At 38.5% G+C, this 22,091-nt stretch overlaps 1 protein-coding gene across 1 annotated transcript in view; it reads right to left on the bottom strand.

Moving 5' to 3' along the window:
• The window catches only part of LOC311319833 (DNA topoisomerase I, mitochondrial), a gene marked incomplete at its 5' end in the record, with an annotated part of 57,772 nt that overhangs the window by 18,169 nt on the left and 17,512 nt on the right, over positions 1 to 22,091 (bottom strand). Inside the window, 2 exons of the mRNA XM_084451439.1 lie at positions 5,903 to 6,088; positions 6,456 to 6,599. Of these exons, the coding sequence (XP_084307565.1) occupies positions 5,903 to 6,088; positions 6,456 to 6,599 (330 nt within the window). The remainder of the gene's footprint in view (positions 1 to 5,902; positions 6,089 to 6,455; positions 6,600 to 22,091) is intronic.

Below are 22,091 nucleotides of genomic sequence, written 5' to 3'. Positions count from 1 at the left end.
CTCATGCTTCAGGTCTGCCAGGGCGCTTCAGGTCTGCCAGGGTTCTTCAGGTCTGCCAGGGTTCTTCAGGTCTGCCAGGGTTCTTCAGGTCTGCCAGGGCGCTTCAGGTCTGCCAGTGCGCTTCAGGTCTGCCAGGGTTCTTCAGGTCTGCCAGGTTTCTTCAGGTCTGCCAGGGTTCTTCAGGTCTGCCAGGGTGCTTCAGGTCTGCCAGGGTTCTTCAGGTCTGCCAGGGTTCTTCAGGTCGAGCAGACGTCTCTGAGGTCCGGCGGATGATCGCAGCTGCTCGGAGGACCGTGGTGGAAGTGGTTTTGAGATGACTGGTAATGATGAGTCCCATTTGGCCAGTGAATATAGACAGGGACGCTGGAACACATTTGGGTGCTGTAAATATGATGGGGGGGCATTAGTGGGGGGTTCTTTCCTCCCCTGGGAAATCAGGAGGGTTAAACACTTCCGTTTGCTGGATTCTGGTGAATTTTCGGTGCTGGATTAGTCTGCTACTATCTTAGCTAAGGAGAAGGCTTTCATGGGCAGGCGTTTGACACATTGCATGAGCTCCTAATTCATATTCATATTTTGGGACGACAGTATACAGAAAGACCGAGGGCTGAAGAAAATCGAAAGTCATTAGGCAAATCAGGCCCTCGAAGGTACAATATGCGCAGCCTACTTGAACGAGAGACCACTTCTCTGAATGAAGGCATCTCTTGTCCTCCATAGGCAAGGCAGGTTTATTTGCAGAGCACATTTCAACAACAAAGCAATTTAAAGTGCTTTACATGAGACATTAAAACATCAAGACAAAGTGCAAGAAACACATTATAAAAGGACATAAAACAAAATGCAAAAAACACATTATAAAAAGGACATTTAAAACAAAATGCAGGACAAATAAAATACAAGAATAAAAGTTACACCGTAGTGTATGAATGAATAATTATTTTATTTAATAAAAAGCAGCAGCAAAAAGAAGTATTCAGTCTTGATTTAAAATAACAGAGTTGCAGCAGACCTTCAGTTTTCTGGAAGTTTGTTCCAGATATGTGGAGCATAAAAACTGAACGCTGCTTCTCCATGTTTTGTTTTGACTCGGGACAGAAAGCAGGCCTGTGCCAGATGACCTGAGGGGTCTGGATGGTTCATAATGTAGCAGCAGATCAGAAATATATTTTGGCCCTAAACCATTCAGTGCTTTATAAACCAACAGCAGTATTTTAAAGTAAATTATTTGACAGACAGGAAGCCAGTGTAAGGACCTCAGAACTGGAGTGATGGGATCCAGTTTCTTAGTCTTAGTGAGAACTCGAGCAGCAGCCTTCTGAATCTGTCTGATTGATTTTTTAGAGAGACCTGTAAACACACCATTACAGTAGTCAGATAAACGCATGGACACGTTTTTCCAGATCCTGCTGAGACATAAATCCTTTAATCATTGATATATTCTTCAGTTGATAGTAGGCTGACTTTGTAATTGTCTTGACATGGCTGTTGAAATGCAGTCCATGACTACACCAAGACTTCTGGCTTTGTTTGTAGTTTTTAGCATTACTGATTGAAGCCGAGTGCTAACTTTTAATCGTTCTTCTTTGACTCCAAAAACAATTCAGTTTTATCTTTGTTTAGTCTACGAAAGTTCTGGCACATCCAATCGTTGATTTGTTCAATGCACTTACTCAGCGCTTGTATGGGATTATAGTCCCCTGGTGATATAAATGTGTGTCGTCTGCATCACTATGGTAACATTTTGTTGTTTTCAATAATTTGAGCAAGTAGGAGCATGTAAATGGTGAACAGAAGAGGCCCCAGAATGGAGCCTTGGGGAACTCCACAAGTCATTTTTGTCCGCTCAAATTTGTTATTTGCCTTTAGACACAAAGTAGTCCCTGTCCTTCAAGTAGGATTCAAACCAGTCTAGCACTGTGCCAGAAATTCCCAGACAGTTTTCCAGTTGGCTTAGTAATATGTTGTGGTCAACCATGTCGAATGCAGCACTGAGATCCAATAATAATACTAAGACTGAAATTCTGCCATTGTCTGTGTTTAATCAAGACCTTAACTAGAGCAGTCTCAGTGTTGTGGTCGAAATCCTGACTGGAAGACATCAAAACAATTCCAGTCTTTTACTTGAGTGGGGCGACTGTGGCTCAGGAGGTAGAGCGGATTGTCCATTTTGAGTTCGTAAAAAAACAAAACCCTTTTGGTGCAGTAGAAGGAAGCTGTCGATAGGGGGGGCTGCCGCACCCCCATCCGTACTTCCAACATCTCTGATGAGAGACACGCCCCCCCCCCATCTCTGGGGGTTAGAGACAAACATTCCTCCAAGTCCAGCTGACATTTACCAGACCTACCCTACCCTCCCAGCCATTACTCAGGCTAAAATATGCAGGGAACTAATTAAATGTACCTGATATGTTGCTTTTAAATAAGCTCATTTGAATAATTACACCCTGTCCCAGTAAAACCAAACACTTCTGCTGTCGGGTGCAAATGCATCCTAGCATTCCATCTCAGGGATGTTCCAATGTTTACGCTGGTCCCTGTTATTGTGTTTGTGTTCAGAGGGATGGTAATAGAAATGTCTGCTTCCTGACACACTCCCGTTGATATCCAGTCCCATACTGTACTGACAGGTGTTTGGCAGAACCATGATGAAAACAAATCAACCTGGTTTTCATTTAGTCTCTTTTTTTTGACAATTACAGTGACTGACATAAATAATATCTGTCTCTATGGGAATTAGGGATGTGCGCGACTAGTCGTTTAAACTAATAAACGGCGCAGATTTTGCAAGAAATAATAGTCGATTAAACTAAATATAATAGAATTAGATAAAAATATAAATATTTATAAAAATACTTAAATAATTAGTCACCTCATTCATTCATTTGGGCAATCCCTATTGTTTATGCTGCGTTCCTTTTGTATGGGAGCTCTGGATTTGGCGCTTAATACACCTAATACACCTAATACACCTAATACACCTAATACACCTAATATGTAGCCTATCGTCTGACATCCGCAGTCTTTAATATTATAGTAATTTAACTTGCTATTCAATGATCAGGGGTGCACGGCACATTGCCACTAAAGTGTGCTCATATTAATTAATGAAGCCAAATCATGACGTGACGGAAATCTGTGCAACAATGGGCTATGACTAGATTCCAAGAGGCGCGCTCGCTTTCACAGCCTAATTGCTGAGTTGAACTCTGAAGGAGGCAGACCATTACATTTATACATAAATGTATACTAGTATACATCCAAGCAACTGTCACAAAGTACTCCGTGTTTTAAATAGCCAAACCAGACTTCGCACAATAGATAAGGAAAAATAGAGTTCCGCGCACCAGATAACTTGCCATTAATTTTATTTTTATTGCAAGTGCAAAAGTAAAGTGACGTTTCGAGCACAAAGGCTCTTCCTCAGACAATTATTCGCATAATAACCATTCGGGAACTGTCCGTAGGAAACTTAGCAGGTAATTGGATGAACCATCTGTCCAATATCCAATTTCAATCGGAACTCGCCTGCCCATAGATCGTGAGCTTGTGAGGTAAGGTTGGTCTCACGAGGCTAGTGGGTTTCCACAGCCCCCAAAAAGTAGCAACTCCCCCCAACTCTACTTCCTTCTTTTGGTTTTCCACCACCCAAAAGGCAAGTTGAGTTGAGCGGTTACAGTTTTCAGCTCACCTCAACAGGCGAGTTACGGCTTATTTCCACCGCCGAAAAAAAGGTGAGGTGAAGCGCTCCTTTTCTGGGTCCAGCTCCTTCAAGGTTGTAGGCGAGCTGTAGCGAGGTCGTGTAAACGCTGCAGACCGCTGATTGGTCAGGGAGCTAGCCTGCTTCAGTGAAGCCCTTAAAGCGTTCCTACCGCTAGATGGCAGTAAGAGGCCTAAAATGTGCAACATGTACGTTCAAGGCACGGGGGCGAAGCCAAGTTATGGGCTGTCATTTGACAACACAGAAATAAATAAACATGAAAAACAAGACGGGTAGGGGAGAGTCATTGACTGGTAGCGGTGAGTCATTGACTGGTAGGGGTGAGTCATTGACTGGTAGGGGTGAGTCATTGACTGGTAGCGGTGAGTCATTGACTGGTAGGGGTGAGTCATTGACTGGTAGGGGTGAGTCATTGACTGGTAGGGGTGAGTCATTGACTGGTAGGGGTGAGTCATTGACTGGTAGGGGTGAGTCATTGACTGGTAGGGGTGAGTCATTGACTGGTAGCGGTGAGTCATTGACTGGTAGCGGTGAGTCATTGACTGGTAGCGGTGAGTCATTGACTGGTAGGGGTGAGTCATTGACTGGTAGGGGTGAGTCATTGACTGGTAGGGGTGAGTCATTGACTGGTAGCGGTGAGTCATTGACTGGTAGGGGTGAGTCATTGACTGGTAGGGGTGAGTCATTGAAGTTGGATGCTATTAGGGTTAGTAGTACTATGGGTTCACTAAAACAATCTGATGTCAGGTGGTTTTAATTAGTTTTGACAAAATGTGGGAAAAAATATCAGTTATTGCAGCTTTTAGGGTCGAAGCTTCCCAAAATAGAACTACTCATCCTCATCCTCTTTCTGTCCATGGGAAAAATTATTGTTTTGTGAATACAGCATGTGTGCGGTATTTTGTCCATTTAAATTGGGAAACTCCCATGATTGCGCTAGGCAGTCAAAACAAGGACGTGACTGAAAGCATACATTTGTTAGAGCTCAATCTGTCAATTTTTAAGTTTGATTGAATTTTAGGTTTATATGTATGATATTTATTCCATTTGGCGACTGCACTAGCATAGCGGGCGCAAGACACCTCTCTAGATGACGTCATCCAGCGTTGCTATGACGACTGGCCACATTTGAGCGGGGGGTTCTGCTGTGGAAAAACTCTAGAAAAAAGTTGAGTAGAGACTGAAGAGGTACAGGTGTGTGAGAGAGATTTAAAGACCGAAAAAAGATAGTATGTGTGGTGAGGGAAAGTTATCTGTGCGTATGTGTGTGTGTGTGTGTGGTGAGGGAAAGTTATCTGTGCGTGTGTGTGTGTGTGTGTGTGTGTGTGTGTGGTGAGGGAAAGTTATCTGTGCGTATGTGTGTGTGTGTGTGTGTGTGTGTGTGTGTGTGTGTGTGTGTGTGTGTGTGGTGAGGGAAAGTTATCTGTGCGTATGTGTGTGTGTGTGTGTGTGTGTGTGTGGTGAGGGAAAGTTATCTGTGCGTATGTGTGTGTGTGTGTGTGTGTGTGTGGTGAGGGAAAGTTATCTGTGCGTATGTGTGTGTGTGTGTGTGTGTGTGTGGTGAGGGAAAGTTATCTGTGCGTATGTGTGTGTGTGTGGTGAGGGAAAGTTATCTGTGCGTATGTGTGTGTGTGTGTGTGTGTGTGTGGTGAGGGAAAGTTATCTGTGCGTGTGTGTGTGTGTGTGTGTGTGTGTGTGTGTGGTGAGGGAAAGTTATCTGTGCATATGTGTGTGTGTGTGTGTGTGTGTGTGGTGAGGGAAAGTTATCTGTGCGTGTGTGTGTGTGTGTGTGTGTGTGTGTGTGTGTGTGTGTGTGGTGAGGGAAAGTTATCTGTGCATATGTGTGTGTGTGTGTGTGTGTGTGTGGTGAGGGAAGGTTATCTGTGCGTATGTGTGTGTGTGTGTGTGTGTGTGTGTGTGTGTGTGTGTGTGGTGAGGGAAGGTTATCTGTGTGTGTGTGTGTGTGTGTGTGTGTGGTGAGGGAAAGTTATCTGTGCGTATGTGTGTGTGTGTGTGTGTGTGTGTGTGGTGAGGGAAGGTTATCTGTGCGTATGTGTGTGTGTGTGTGTGTGTGTGTGTGTGTGGTGAGGGAAGGTTATCTGTGCGTGTGTGTGTGTGTGTGTGTGTGTGTGTGTGGTGAGGGAAGGTTATCTGTGCGTGTGTGTGTGTGTGTGTGCTTACCCTCTTTATGACGGGGACCTTGTTGTAGTAGCGGATGCAGTCTTTACCCAGGAAGTCAAACTCCACCACATGGTCGCTGCCGTCCAGGCGCTCGTGGAGGGAGATGTGCTCCACCCTGAGAGAGCAGCAGCCCACCGTGTCCGCCGTCTCGCCCTCCTCCTTCTCGTTACCCGCTCTCAGAGCCAGCTGTACACACACACACACACACACAGGCAGGGAAATGGCACCCACCCACACGCGCAGCAGTCTCACACATGCGCGCACACACACACATCACAGATCACGCTTCACACACACACACATACACATCACAGATCACACACACACACATCACAGATCACACACACACACATCACAGATCACGCTTCACACACACACACACACATCACGCTTCACACACACACACACACACACACATCACGCTTCACACACACACACATACATCACAGATCACACACACACACATCACAGAACACGCTTCACACACACAGAACACAGTGCATGTGCAATGAACGGTTGACCAATCAGGAGTCCAAGCCAATCAGAGGCGCACCTTGTCTATGAAGTAGAGAGCCACTGCTCTCTGGCGGGTGCCCATCAGTTTGGACTTGAGGTCCTCCAGGTAATGTTTGCGTATTCCGTCCACACAGCTCTTCAACCTGCGGGCCACCTCGTACTTCTCCCAGTCCTTCTCTCCCTGACCAGAGACAACAGGGTAGGGGTGGGGAGAAAAATATGTTCATGAAAGAATCACCATTCGGTTCTCAACGACTGTCGATCACAAATCCTGCGAAATCGACCCCTATCAATTATTATTTTACCTAACCCCCCCCCCCCCCCACATGAAATTTATTTTAGGATTGTATCCGGTTTTCATAATAATTTTGTGATTGGGATGTATTTCAGTGTTTCCCCTACCATTACGGGACCCCCTGTATTTAAAGGGCTACTGTGTTTAAAGGGCTACTGTGTTTAAAGGGTTACTGTATTTAAAGGGTTACTGTATTTAAAGGGCTACTGTGTTTAAAGGGTTACTGTATTTAAAGGGTTACTGTATTTAAAGGGCTACTGTATTTAAAGGGCTACTGTATTTAAAGGGTTACTGTATTTAAAGGGCTACTGTATTTAAAGGGTTACTGTATTTAAAGGGTTACTGTATTTAAAGGGCTACTGTGTTTAAAGGGTTACTGTATTTAAAGGGTTACTGTATTTAAAGGGCTACTGTATTTAAAGGGCTACTGTATTTAAAGGGTTACTGTGTTTAAAGGGTTACTGTATTTAAAGGGTTACTGTATTTAAAGGGTTACTGTATTTAAAGGGTTACTGTGTTTAAAGGGTTACTGTGTTTAAAGGGTTACTGTATTTAAAGGGTTACTGTATTTAAAGGGCTACTGTGTTTAAAGGGTTACTGTATTTAAAGGGCTACTGTATTTAAAGGGTTACTGTATTTAAAGGGTTACTGTATTTAAAGGGCTACTGTGTTTAAAGGGTTACTGTATTTAAAGGGCTACTGTGTTTAAAGGGTTACTGTATTTAAAGGGTTACTGTATTTAAAGGGTTACTGTATTTAAAGGGCTACTGTATTTAAAGGGCTACTGTATTTAAAGGGCTACTGTATTTAAAGGGCTACTGTATTTAAAGGGCTACTGTAAGTAAAGGGCTACTGTATTTAAAGGGTTACTGTATTTAAAGGGTTACTGTATTTAAAGGGTTACTGTGTTTAAAGGGCTACTGTATTTAAAGGGCTACTGTATTTAAAGGGCTACTTTGTTTAAAGGGTTACTGTGTTTAAAGGGTTACTGTATTTAAAGGGTTACTGTGTTTAAAGGGTTACTGTATTTAAAGGGTTACTGTATTTAAAGGGTTACTGTATTTAAAGGGTTACTGTATTTAAAGGGTTACTGTATTTAAAGGGCTACTGTATTTAAAGGGCTACTGTAAGTAAAGGGCTACTGTATTTAAAGGGTTACTGTGTTTAAAGGGTTACTGTATTTAAAGGGCTACTGTGTTTAAAGGGCTACTGTGTTTAAAGGGTTACTGTGTTTAAAGGGTTACTGTATTTAAAGGGCTACTGTATTTAAAGGGCTACTGTGTTTAAAGGGTTACTGTGTTTAAAGGGTTACTGTATTTAAAGGGCTACTGTATTTAAAGGGTTACTGTATTTAAAGGGTTACTGTATTTAAAGGGTTACTGTGTTTAAAGGGCTACTGTATTTAAAGGGCTACTTTATTTAAAGGGCTACTGTATTTAAAGGGCTACTGTATTTAAAGGGTTACTGTATTTAAAGGGTTACTGTATTTAAAGGGCTTCTGTATTTAAAGGGTTACTGTATTTAAAGGGTTACTGTATTTAAAGGGCTACTGTATTTAAAGGGTTACTGTATTTAAAGGGTTACTGTATTTAAAGGGTTACTGTATTTAAAGGGCTACTGTATTTAAAGGGTAACTGTATTTAAAGGGTTACTGTATTTAAAGGGCTACTGTATTTAAAGGGTAACTGTATTTAAAGGGTTACTGTATTTAAAGGGCTACTGTATTTAAAGGGTTACTGTATTTAAAGGGTTACTGTATTTAAAGGGTTACTGTGTTTAAAGGGTTACTGTATTTAAAGGGCTACTGTATTTAAAGGGTTACTGTGTTTAAAGGGTTACTGTATTTAAAGGGTTACTGTATTTAAAGGGTTACTGTGTTTAAAGGGTTACTGTGTTTAAAGGGTTACTGTATTTAAAGGGCTACTGTATTTAAAGGGTTACTGTGTTTAAAGGGTTACTGTATTTAAAGGGTTACTGTATTTAAAGGGTTACTGTATTTAAAGGGTTACTGTGTTTAAAGGGTTACTGTATTTAAAGGGTTACTGTATTTAAAGGGCTACTGTGTTTAAAGGGTTACTGTATTTAAAGGGCTACTGTATTTAAAGGGTTACTGTATTTAAAGGGTTACTGTATTTAAAGGGCTACTGTGTTTAAAGGGTTACTGTATTTAAAGGGCTACTGTGTTTAAAGGGTTACTGTATTTAAAGGGTTACTGTATTTAAAGGGCTACTGTATTTAAAGGGCTACTGTATTTAAAGGGCTACTGTATTTAAAGGGCTACTGTAAGTAAAGGGCTACTGTATTTAAAGGGTTACTGTATTTAAAGGGTTACTGTATTTAAAGGGCTACTGTATTTAAAGGGCTACTGTATTTAAAGGGCTACTTTATTTAAAGGGCTACTGTAAGTAAAGGGCTACTGTATTTAAAGGGCTACTGTATTTAAAGGGTTACTGTATTTAAAGGGTTACTGTATTTAAAGGGTTACTGTATTTAAAGGGCTACTGTATTTAAAGGGCTACTGTAAGTAAAGGGCTACTGTATTTAAAGGGTTACTGTGTTTAAAGGGTTACTGTATTTAAAGGGCTACTGTGTTTAAAGGGCTACTGTATTTAAAGGGTTACTGTGTTTAAAGGGTTACTGTGTTTAAAGGGCTACTTTATTTAAAGGGCTACTGTGTTTAAAGGGTTACTGTATTTAAAGGGCTACTGTATTTAAAGGGTTACTGTATTTAAAGGGTTACTGTATTTAAAGGGTTACTGTGTTTAAAGGGTTACTGTATTTAAAGGGTTACTGTGTTTAAAGGGTTACTGTATTTAAAGGGCTACTGTATTTAAAGGGCTACTTTATTTAAAGGGCTACTGTATTTAAAGGGCTACTGTATTTAAAGGGCTACTGTATTTAAAGGGTTACTGTATTTAAAGGGCTACTGTATTTAAAGGGCTACTGTATTTAAAGGGTTACTGTATTTAAAGGGCTTCTGTATTTAAAGGGTTACTGTATTTAAAGGGTTACTGTATTTAAAGGGCTACTGTATTTAAAGGGTTACTGTATTTAAAGGGTTACTGTATTTAAAGGGTTACTGTATTTAAAGGGCTACTGTATTTAAAGGGTAACTGTATTTAAAGGGTTACTGTATTTAAAGGGCTACTGTATTTAAAGGGTAACTGTATTTAAAGGGTTACTGTATTTAAAGGGCTACTGTATTTAAAGGGTTACTGTATTTAAAGGGTTACTGTATTTAAAGGGTTACTGTGTTTAAAGGGTTACTGTATTTAAAGGGCTACTGTATTTAAAGGGTTACTGTGTTTAAAGGGTTACTGTATTTAAAGGGTTACTGTATTTAAAGGGTTACTGTGTTTAAAGGGTTACTGTATTTAAAGGGTTACTGTATTTAAAGGGCTACTGTATTTAAAGGGTTACTGTGTTTAAAGGGTTACTGTATTTAAAGGGTTACTGTATTTAAAGGGTTACTGTGTTTAAAGGGTTACTGTATTTAAAGGGTTACTGTATTTAAAGGGTTACTGTATTTAAAGGGCTACTGTGTTTAAAGGGCTACTGTATTTAAAGGGCTACTGTATTTAAAGGGCTACTGTATTTAAAGGGTTACTGTATTTAAAGGGTTACTGTATTTAAAGGGTTACTGTGTTTAAAGGGTTACTGTATTTAAAGGGTTACTGTATTTAAAGGGCTACTGTATTTAAAGGGTTACTGTGTTTAAAGGGTTACTGTATTTAAAGGGCTACTGTATTTAAAGGGTTACTGTATTTAAAGGGTTACTGTATTTAAAGGGTTACTGTGTTTAAAGGGTTACTGTATTTAAAGGGCTACTGTATTTAAAGGGCTACTGTATTTAAAGGGTTACTGTATTTAAAGGGCTTCTGTATTTAAAGGGTTACTGTATTTAAAGGGTTACTGTATTTAAAGGGCTACTGTATTTAAAGGGTTACTGTATTTAAAGGGTTACTGTATTTAAAGGGTTACTGTATTTAAAGGGCTACTGTATTTAAAGGGTAACTGTATTTAAAGGGTTACTGTATTTAAAGGGCTACTGTATTTAAAGGGTAACTGTATTTAAAGGGTTACTGTATTTAAAGGGCTACTGTATTTAAAGGGTTACTGTGTTTAAAGGGTTACTGTATTTAAAGGGTTACTGTATTTAAAGGGTTACTGTGTTTAAAGGGTTACTGTGTTTAAAGGGCTACTGTATTTAAAGGGTTACTGTATTTAAAGGGTTACTGTGTTTAAAGGGTTACTGTATTTAAAGGGTTACTGTGTTTAAAGGGCTACTGTGTTTAAAGGGCTACTGTATTTAAAGGGTTACTGTATTTAAAGGGCTACTGTATTTAAAGGGTTACTGTATTTAAAGGGCTTCTGTATTTAAAGGGTTACTGTATTTAAAGGGTTACTGTATTTAAAGGGCTACTGTATTTAAAGGGTTACTGTATTTAAAGGGTTACTGTATTTAAAGGGCTTCTGTATTTAAAGGGTAACTGTATTTAAAGGGCTTCTGTATTTAAAGGGTTACTGTATTTAAAGGGTTACTGTATTTAAAGGGCTTCTGTATTTAAAGGGTTACTGTATTTAAAGGGTTACTGTATTTAAAGGGCTTCTGTATTTAAAGGGTTACTGTATTTAAAGGGTTACTGTGTTTAAAGGGCTACTGTGTTTAAAGGGCTACTGTATTTAAAGGGTTACTGTATTTAAAGGGCTACTGTATTTAAAGGGTTACTGTATTTAAAGGGCTTCTGTATTTAAAGGGTTACTGTATTTAAAGGGTTACTGTATTTAAAGGGCTACTGTATTTAAAGGGTTACTGTATTTAAAGGGTTACTGTATTTAAAGGGTTACTGTATTTAAAGGGCTACTGTATTTAAAGGGTTACTGTATTTAAAGGGCTACTGTATTTAAAGGGTAACTGTATTTAAAGGGTTACTGTATTTAAAGGGCTACTGTATTTAAAGGGTTACTGTGTTTAAAGGGTTACTGTATTTAAAGGGTTACTGTGTTTAAAGGGCTACTGTATTTAAAGGGTTACTGTATTTAAAGGGTTACTGTGTTTAAAGGGTTACTGTATTTAAAGGGTTACTGTGTTTAAAGGGCTACTGTGTTTAAAGGGCTACTGTATTTAAAGGGTTACTGTATTTAAAGGGCTACTGTGTTTAAAGGGCTACTGTGTTTAAAGGGTTACTGTATTTAAAGGGCTACTGTATTTAAAGGGCTACTGTATTTAAAGGGTTACTGTATTTAAAGGGTTACTGTATTTAAAGGGCTACTGTATTTAAAGGGCTACTGTATTTAAAGGGTTACTGTATTTAAAGGGCTTCTGTATTTAAAGGGTTACTGTATTTAAAGGGTTACTGTATTTAAAGGGCTACTGTATTTAAAGGGTTACTGTATTTAAAGGGTTACTGTATTTAAAGGGTTACTGTATTTAAAGGGCTACTGTATTTAAAGGGTAACTGTATTTAAAGGGTTACTGTATTTAAAGGGCTACTGTATTTAAAGGGTAACTGTATTTAAAGGGTTACTGTATTTAAAGGGCTACTGTATTTAAAGGGTTACTGTATTTAAAGGGTTACTGTATTTAAAGGGTTACTGTGTTTAAAGGGTTACTGTATTTAAAGGGCTACTGTATTTAAAGGGTTACTGTGTTTAAAGGGTTACTGTATTTAAAGGGTTACTGTATTTAAAGGGTTACTGTGTTTAAAGGGTTACTGTATTTAAAGGGTTACTGTATTTAAAGGGCTACTGTATTTAAAGGGTTACTGCATTTAAAGGGTTACTGTATTTAAAGGGTTACTGTATTTAAAGGGTTACTGTGTTTAAAGGGTTACTGTATTTAAAGGGTTACTGTATTTAAAGGGTTACTGTATTTAAAGGGTTACTGTATTTAAAGGGCTACTGTGTTTAAAGGGCTACTGTATTTAAAGGGCTACTGTATTTAAAGGGCTACTGTATTTAAAGGGTTACTGTATTTAAAGGGTTACTGTATTTAAAGGGTTACTGTGTTTAAAGGGTTACTGTATTTAAAGGGTTACTGTATTTAAAGGGCTACTGTATTTAAAGGGTTACTGTGTTTAAAGGGTTACTGTATTTAAAGGGCTACTGTATTTAAAGGGTTACTGTATTTAAAGGGTTACTGTATTTAAAGGGTTACTGTGTTTAAAGGGTTACTGTATTTAAAGGGTTACTGTATTTAAAGGGCTACTGTATTTAAAGGGCTACTGTGTTTAAAGGGCTACTGTATTTAAAGGGTTACTGTGTTTAAAGGGTTACTGTATTTAAAGGGCTACTGTATTTAAAGGGCTACTGTATTTAAAGGGTTACTGTATTTAAAGGGCTTCTGTATTTAAAGGGTTACTGTATTTAAAGGGTTACTGTATTTAAAGGGCTACTGTATTTAAAGGGTTACTGTATTTAAAGGGTTACTGTATTTAAAGGGCTACTGTATTTAAAGGGTAACTGTATTTAAAGGGTTACTGTATTTAAAGGGCTACTGTATTTAAAGGGTAACTGTATTTAAAGGGCTACTGTATTTAAAGGGCTACTGTATTTAAAGGGCTACTGTATTTAAAGGGCTACTGTATTTAAAGGGTTACTGTATTTAAAGGGCTACTGTATTTAAAGGGCTACTGTATTTAAAGGGTTACTGTATTTAAAGGGCTTCTGTATTTAAAGGGTTACTGTATTTAAAGGGTTACTGTATTTAAAGGGCTACTGTATTTAAAGGGTTACTGTATTTAAAGGGTTACTGTATTTAAAGGGCTACTGTATTTAAAGGGTAACTGTATTTAAAGGGTTACTGTATTTAAAGGGCTACTGTATTTAAAGGGTAACTGTATTTAAAGGGTTACTGTATTTAAAGGGCTACTGTATTTAAAGGGTTACTGTATTTAAAGGGTTACTGTATTTAAAGGGTTACTGTGTTTAAAGGGTTACTGTATTTAAAGGGCTACTGTATTTAAAGGGTTACTGTGTTTAAAGGGTTACTGTATTTAAAGGGTTACTGTATTTAAAGGGTTACTGTGTTTAAAGGGTTACTGTATTTAAAGGGTTACTGTATTTAAAGGGCTACTGTATTTAAAGGGTTACTGTGTTTAAAGGGTTACTGTATTTAAAGGGTTACTGTATTTAAAGGGTTACTGTGTTTAAAGGGTTACTGTATTTAAAGGGTTACTGTATTTAAAGGGCTACTGTATTTAAAGGGTTACTGCATTTAAAGGGTTACTGTATTTAAAGGGTTACTGTATTTAAAGGGTTACTGTGTTTAAAGGGTTACTGTATTTAAAGGGTTACTGTATTTAAAGGGTTACTGTATTTAAAGGGTTACTGTATTTAAAGGGCTACTGTGTTTAAAGGGCTACTGTATTTAAAGGGCTACTGTATTTAAAGGGCTACTGTATTTAAAGGGTTACTGTATTTAAAGGGTTACTGTATTTAAAGGGTTACTGTGTTTAAAGGGTTACTGTATTTAAAGGGTTACTGTATTTAAAGGGCTACTGTATTTAAAGGGTTACTGTGTTTAAAGGGTTACTGTATTTAAAGGGCTACTGTATTTAAAGGGTTACTGTATTTAAAGGGTTACTGTATTTAAAGGGTTACTGTGTTTAAAGGGTTACTGTATTTAAAGGGTTACTGTATTTAAAGGGCTACTGTATTTAAAGGGCTACTGTGTTTAAAGGGCTACTGTATTTAAAGGGTTACTGTGTTTAAAGGGTTACTGTATTTAAAGGGCTACTGTATTTAAAGGGCTACTGTATTTAAAGGGTTACTGTATTTAAAGGGCTTCTGTATTTAAAGGGTTACTGTATTTAAAGGGTTACTGTATTTAAAGGGCTACTGTATTTAAAGGGTTACTGTATTTAAAGGGTTACTGTATTTAAAGGGCTACTGTATTTAAAGGGTAACTGTATTTAAAGGGTTACTGTATTTAAAGGGCTACTGTATTTAAAGGGTAACTGTATTTAAAGGGCTACTGTATTTAAAGGGCTACTGTATTTAAAGGGCTACTGTATTTAAAGGGCTACTGTATTTAAAGGGTTACTGTATTTAAAGGGCTACTGTATTTAAAGGGCTACTGTATTTAAAGGGTTACTGTATTTAAAGGGCTTCTGTATTTAAAGGGTTACTGTATTTAAAGGGTTACTGTATTTAAAGGGCTACTGTATTTAAAGGGTTACTGTATTTAAAGGGTTACTGTATTTAAAGGGTTACTGTATTTAAAGGGCTACTGTATTTAAAGGGTAACTGTATTTAAAGGGTTACTGTATTTAAAGGGCTACTGTATTTAAAGGGTAACTGTATTTAAAGGGTTACTGTATTTAAAGGGCTACTGTATTTAAAGGGTTACTGTATTTAAAGGGTTACTGTATTTAAAGGGTTACTGTGTTTAAAGGGTTACTGTATTTAAAGGGCTACTGTATTTAAAGGGTTACTGTGTTTAAAGGGTTACTGTATTTAAAGGGTTACTGTATTTAAAGGGTTACTGTGTTTAAAGGGTTACTGTATTTAAAGGGTTACTGTATTTAAAGGGCTACTGTATTTAAAGGGTTACTGTGTTTAAAGGGTTACTGTATTTAAAGGGTTACTGTATTTAAAGGGTTACTGTGTTTAAAGGGTTACTGTATTTAAAGGGTTACTGTATTTAAAGGGCTACTGTGTTTAAAGGGCTACTGTATTTAAAGGGCTACTGTATTTAAAGGGCTACTGTATTTAAAGGGTTACTGTATTTAAAGGGTTACTGTATTTAAAGGGTTACTGTGTTTAAAGGGTTACTGTATTTAAAGGGTTACTGTATTTAAAGGGCTACTGTATTTAAAGGGTTACTGTGTTTAAAGGGTTACTGTATTTAAAGGGCTACTGTATTTAAAGGGTTACTGTATTTAAAGGGTTACTGTATTTAAAGGGTTACTGTGTTTAAAGGGTTACTGTATTTAAAGGGCTACTGTATTTAAAGGGCTACTGTATTTAAAGGGTTACTGTATTTAAAGGGCTTCTGTATTTAAAGGGTTACTGTATTTAAAGGGTTACTGTATTTAAAGGGCTACTGTATTTAAAGGGTTACTGTATTTAAAGGGTTACTGTATTTAAAGGGTTACTGTATTTAAAGGGCTACTGTATTTAAAGGGTAACTGTATTTAAAGGGTTACTGTATTTAAAGGGCTACTGTATTTAAAGGGTAACTGTATTTAAAGGGTTACTGTATTTAAAGGGCTACTGTATTTAAAGGGTTACTGTGTTTAAAGGGTTACTGTATTTAAAGGGTTACTGTATTTAAAGGGTTACTGTGTTTAAAGGGTTACTGTGTTTAAAGGGCTACTGTATTTAAAGGGTTACTGTATTTAAAGGGTTACTGTGTTTAAAGGGTTACTGTATTTAAAGGGTTACTGTGTTTAAAGGGCTACTGTGTTTAAAGGGCTACTGTATTTAAAGGGTTACTGTATTTAAAGGGCTACTGTATTTAAAGGGTTACTGTATTTAAAGGGCTTCTGTATTTAAAGGGTTACTGTATTTAAAGGGTTACTGTATTTAAAGGGCTACTGTATTTAAAGGGTTACTGTATTTAAAGGGTTACTGTATTTAAAGGGCTTCTGTATTTAAAGGGTAACTGTATTTAAAGGGCTTCTGTATTTAAAGGGTTACTGTATTTAAAGGGTTACTGTATTTAAAGGGCTTCTGTATTTAAAGGGTTACTGTATTTAAAGGGTTACTGTATTTAAAGGGCTTCTGTATTTAAAGGGTTACTGTATTTAAAGGGTTACTGTGTTTAAAGGGCTACTGTGTTTAAAGGGCTACTGTATTTAAAGGGTTACTGTATTTAAAGGGCTACTGTATTTAAAGGGTTACTGTATTTAAAGGGCTTCTGTATTTAAAGGGTTACTGTATTTAAAGGGTTACTGTATTTAAAGGGCTACTGTATTTAAAGGGTTACTGTATTTAAAGGGTTACTGTATTTAAAGGGTTACTGTATTTAAAGGGCTACTGTATTTAAAGGGTTACTGTATTTAAAGGGCTACTGTATTTAAAGGGTAACTGTATTTAAAGGGTTACTGTATTTAAAGGGCTACTGTATTTAAAGGGTTACTGTGTTTAAAGGGTTACTGTATTTAAAGGGTTACTGTGTTTAAAGGGCTACTGTATTTAAAGGGTTACTGTATTTAAAGGGTTACTGTGTTTAAAGGGTTACTGTATTTAAAGGGTTACTGTGTTTAAAGGGCTACTGTGTTTAAAGGGCTACTGTATTTAAAGGGTTACTGTATTTAAAGGGCTACTGTGTTTAAAGGGCTACTGTGTTTAAAGGGTTACTGTATTTAAAGGGCTACTGTATTTAAAGGGCTACTGTATTTAAAGGGTTACTGTATTTAAAGGGTTACTGTATTTAAAGGGCTACTGTATTTAAAGGGCTACTGTATTTAAAGGGTTACTGTATTTAAAGGGCTTCTGTATTTAAAGGGTTACTGTATTTAAAGGGTTACTGTATTTAAAGGGCTACTGTATTTAAAGGGTTACTGTATTTAAAGGGTTACTGTATTTAAAGGGTTACTGTATTTAAAGGGCTACTGTATTTAAAGGGTAACTGTATTTAAAGGGTTACTGTATTTAAAGGGCTACTGTATTTAAAGGGTAACTGTATTTAAAGGGTTACTGTATTTAAAGGGCTACTGTATTTAAAGGGTTACTGTATTTAAAGGGTTACTGTATTTAAAGGGTTACTGTGTTTAAAGGGTTACTGTATTTAAAGGGCTACTGTATTTAAAGGGTTACTGTGTTTAAAGGGTTACTGTATTTAAAGGGTTACTGTATTTAAAGGGTTACTGTGTTTAAAGGGTTACTGTATTTAAAGGGTTACTGTATTTAAAGGGCTACTGTATTTAAAGGGTTACTGTGTTTAAAGGGTTACTGCATTTAAAGGGTTACTGTATTTAAAGGGTTACTGTATTTAAAGGGTTACTGTGTTTAAAGGGTTACTGTATTTAAAGGGTTACTGTATTTAAAGGGTTACTGTATTTAAAGGGTTACTGTATTTAAAGGGCTACTGTGTTTAAAGGGCTACTGTATTTAAAGGGCTACTGTATTTAAAGGGCTACTGTATTTAAAGGGTTACTGTATTTAAAGGGTTACTGTATTTAAAGGGTTACTGTGTTTAAAGGGTTACTGTATTTAAAGGGTTACTGTATTTAAAGGGCTACTGTATTTAAAGGGTTACTGTGTTTAAAGGGTTACTGTATTTAAAGGGCTACTGTATTTAAAGGGTTACTGTATTTAAAGGGTTACTGTATTTAAAGGGTTACTGTGTTTAAAGGGTTACTGTATTTAAAGGGTTACTGTATTTAAAGGGCTACTGTATTTAAAGGGCTACTGTGTTTAAAGGGCTACTGTATTTAAAGGGTTACTGTGTTTAAAGGGTTACTGTATTTAAAGGGCTACTGTATTTAAAGGGCTACTGTATTTAAAGGGTTACTGTATTTAAAGGGCTTCTGTATTTAAAGGGTTACTGTATTTAAAGGGTTACTGTATTTAAAGGGCTACTGTATTTAAAGGGTTACTGTATTTAAAGGGTTACTGTATTTAAAGGGCTACTGTATTTAAAGGGTAACTGTATTTAAAGGGTTACTGTATTTAAAGGGCTACTGTATTTAAAGGGTAACTGTATTTAAAGGGTTACTGTATTTAAAGGGCTACTGTATTTAAAGGGTTACTGTGTTTAAAGGGTTACTGTATTTAAAGGGTTACTGTATTTAAAGGGTTACTGTGTTTAAAGGGTTACTGTGTTTAAAGGGCTACTGTATTTAAAGGGTTACTGTATTTAAAGGGTTACTGTGTTTAAAGGGTTACTGTATTTAAAGGGTTACTGTGTTTAAAGGGCTACTGTGTTTAAAGGGCTACTGTATTTAAAGGGTTACTGTATTTAAAGGGCTACTGTGTTTAAAGGGCTACTGTGTTTAAAGGGTTACTGTATTTAAAGGGTTACTGTATTTAAAGGGCTACTGTATTTAAAGCCCCATTATGTAGCGTCTAGTTTTGTGCACTTTAGCGGTCGCTAAAGGCCACTAGAGCCATTACAACCGCAGTACCATTGTCGTAAAACGCTGAGACACCTGTTACGCCTCTCACATGCATTTGTTGACAACTGACAAGCTGAGGAAAACGGAGTCTGCCGGCAAATTAGAAGAGGAGAGCTGAAGGTAAAGCAGAACGTTCATGCGAGAGAAAACCGAGCCGTGAAAAGTTATAGTGCAAATCCAGGCCGCCGGACCCCTCTGTGGGAATGGAAGAGCTGCTGTTCTCGCTATAATAATCCAGCACACCAATAGATCGACTTTGAAACTGATATTTTAAGATGAAATCAACAACATAGTGGGGCTTTAAATGGTTACTGTATTTAAAGGGTTACCGTTTAAAGGGCTACTGTGTTTAATGAGCTACTGTAGAACTAATGCTGACTCCTAAGAGCTCTCTATTCTCGTCCTCCTGGACCTGAGTGCAGCCTTTGATACTATAGATCATGCAATCCTCATCAAAAGACTGGAGAAGTGGGTTGGCCTCTCCAGTCCAGTCCTTAATTGGCTTAAGACCTATCTAACCGGTCGTGATTTCTTTGTTGCCCTCGGTGACCATAGTTCAGGAAAGATCCCAAGGATCGATCCTAGGACCTCTACTCTTCAGCCTGTACATGCTGCCCCTTGGCAGTGTCATCAGGAGGCACAACATTAGCTACCATAGCTACGCAGATGATACCCAACTCTATATTTCCGTAACACCCAGTAACTACAGCTTGGTTGACTGCCTTGTCAAGTGTATTACGGATATAAATGTATGGATGTCAACATAATTTCCTCCAACTAAACCAGGACAGAACAGAAGTACTGATCATTGGAGAAAAAGCTGAAAGGGAAACTATCTGCAGATTTAAAAACTCTGGAAATTGACACCAAATGCCAGGCTAAAAACCCAGGTGTCATACAGTACTTGACTCAGATCTGAATTTCGAAAACCACATCAAGAATAATATTTGGGTTAGGGTTATAACCCTAACCCTTATTATAATAACCCTATATTACAAAGACATCTTTTTACCACCTAAGGAACATTGCCAAGGTGCAACCCTTTCTCTCTCAGGCTGACACCGAAATACATGCTTTCATCACAAGCAGGCTGGACTACTGCAATGCTCTACTATCAGGCCTACCAAAGAAAGCAATCTCTAAGCGACAAATGATACAGAATGCTGCAGCACGAGTCCTCACTAAGACTAGACGAAGGGCACACATCACACCAGCCTTAAAATCACTACACTGGTTACACTACTATTACTAGTCTATAAATCTCTCCACAGTCACGCACCAGAATACATTTCAGACATGCTTGTTAGGTACATGCCCAACAGACCACTCAGATCCTTAGGCACTGAACTTTTAACAGTTCCAAAAGCCAGGACCAAGAAACACGGAGAGGCAGCTTTTAGTTTCTATGCCCCCAACCTCTGGAACACCCTACCGGAGTGCCTAAGAAGGGCCGAAACAACGGAGGTCTTCAAGCGAGATCTCAAGACGTACCTTTTCGACCAAGCCTACAATCACTAGCCAGGACCTTGAGACACAGAAAGGCAGCCTCAAATCTACCTGTGAATCCTCTGTATACATTGGTGTATATCCTGCTATGAACTGTATATCAAGTAATGTACAGAAGCTGGTTACCCTGAAACAGGTTTGTTCTGTTCTGACATCTGTGTTGCTTCAATGGCTCAGCGTGCTACTAACCGTTTTCTGCCTCCCCTAGTGCCTCTCTCTCTCCCTCCTACCTTCTAACCAGGTCCAGTGGATGCCCCACAGTCGCCCGCAGACCACCCTGAGTCCGATAGATACCCCTGTGTCTGCTGTGGATGTCGTAGCATTTAGTTAACACACACACACGTACACACAGACATACACCAGCCCACTTCCGGCTTTAGGCCTGGGCCAAGGCAAACACACACCAGTATTTGCTATGTCTCTCCTATGATGTTTTTAGCCTCTCTTACTCTGTAATTTAATGTAATTTATTGCTTTATAAATGTTCTTAGCCGGTAGACAAACATACTCCAGGAGCTTGCTTGATCACCTTGTTGAGAGGGGTCAGGGAAGAATTTTTACAGCTCACTTATCTGGCCCCCGGGTGATACTGGTTTTTTGCTTCCCTCTGGAATATGTAGGGGTGGGTCGTATGCCCAACTCCCTTGTTCTCTGTAAAGCGCATTGTGTTGCCTCTGGGTATGAAATGCGCTATACAAATAAAGCTTTGATTGATTGATTGATTGATTGATTGATGTTTAGCCAGCGGCTGTTCAATTAACAAGGTCCAGTCCACCTCAATAACACACATCACCATGGAGACAAACAGGAATAACTTACCCTTCACAAATAAACACAAAGGAAAGCAGGACACAGGAGAACCCAGAGAACCCAGATACATTACACAGAGACACAGGAGAACCCAGAGAACCCAGGAGAACCCTGAGACACAGGAGAACCCAGGAGAACCCTGAGACACAGGAGAACCAAGAGAACCCAGGAGAACCCTGAGACAGAGGAGAACCCAGAGAACACAGGAGAACCCTGAGAACCCAGAGGACACAGGGAAATCCTGAGACACAGGAGAACCCAGAGAAGGCAATGCAAGTTTATATGTATAGCACATTTCAGCAACAAGGCAATTCAAAGTGCTTTACATGAGACATTAAAAGCATCAAGGATCCTAAAGACAACCGGACAGCTTAAGACAACAGGACAGCCTTTGTTGTTGTTGTAAAGGTGGCAATCTCTAGGATTTTCCTACAAATAAAGTATGTTTCGTCGCTATCTATCGCTGACTGAGGTAACACAGCAATGATTGGGCCTGTTCCCCATTGATGAAAGCCTTTCCATCTGCAGCATTGCCAGTTTTAGTGAACTGGGTGGTTTAGTGAACTGGGTGGTTTAGTGAGCTGGGTGGTTTAGTGAGCTGGGTGGTTTAGTGAGCTGGGTGGTTTAGTGAGCTGGGTGGTTTAGTGAACTGGGTGGTTTAGTGAGCTGGGTGGTTTAGTGAGCTGGGTGGTTTAGTGAGCTGGGTGGTTTAGTGAGCTGGGTGGTTTAGTGAACTGGGTGGTTTAGTGAGCTGGGTGGTTTAGTGAGCTGGGTGGTTTAGTGAGCTGGGTGGTTTAGTGAGCTGGGTGGTTTAGTGAACTGGGTGGTTTAGTGAGCTGGGTGGTTTAGTGAGCTGGGTGGTTTAGTGAACTGGGTGGTTTAGTGAGCTCGGTGGTTTAGTGAACTGGGTGGTTTAGTGAGCTGGGTGGTTTAGTGAGCTGGGTGGTTTAGTGAACTGGGTGGTTTAGTGAGCTGGGTGGTTTAGTGAGCTGGGTGG

This window comes from Borostomias antarcticus, assembly GCF_949987555.1.
Source record: "Borostomias antarcticus genome assembly, chromosome: 16".
Lineage (NCBI taxonomy): Eukaryota > Metazoa > Chordata > Actinopteri > Stomiiformes > Stomiidae > Borostomias > Borostomias antarcticus.
The sequence above is the reverse complement of the archived record's forward strand: the minus strand, read 5'-3'. Positions and strand labels throughout refer to the sequence as shown.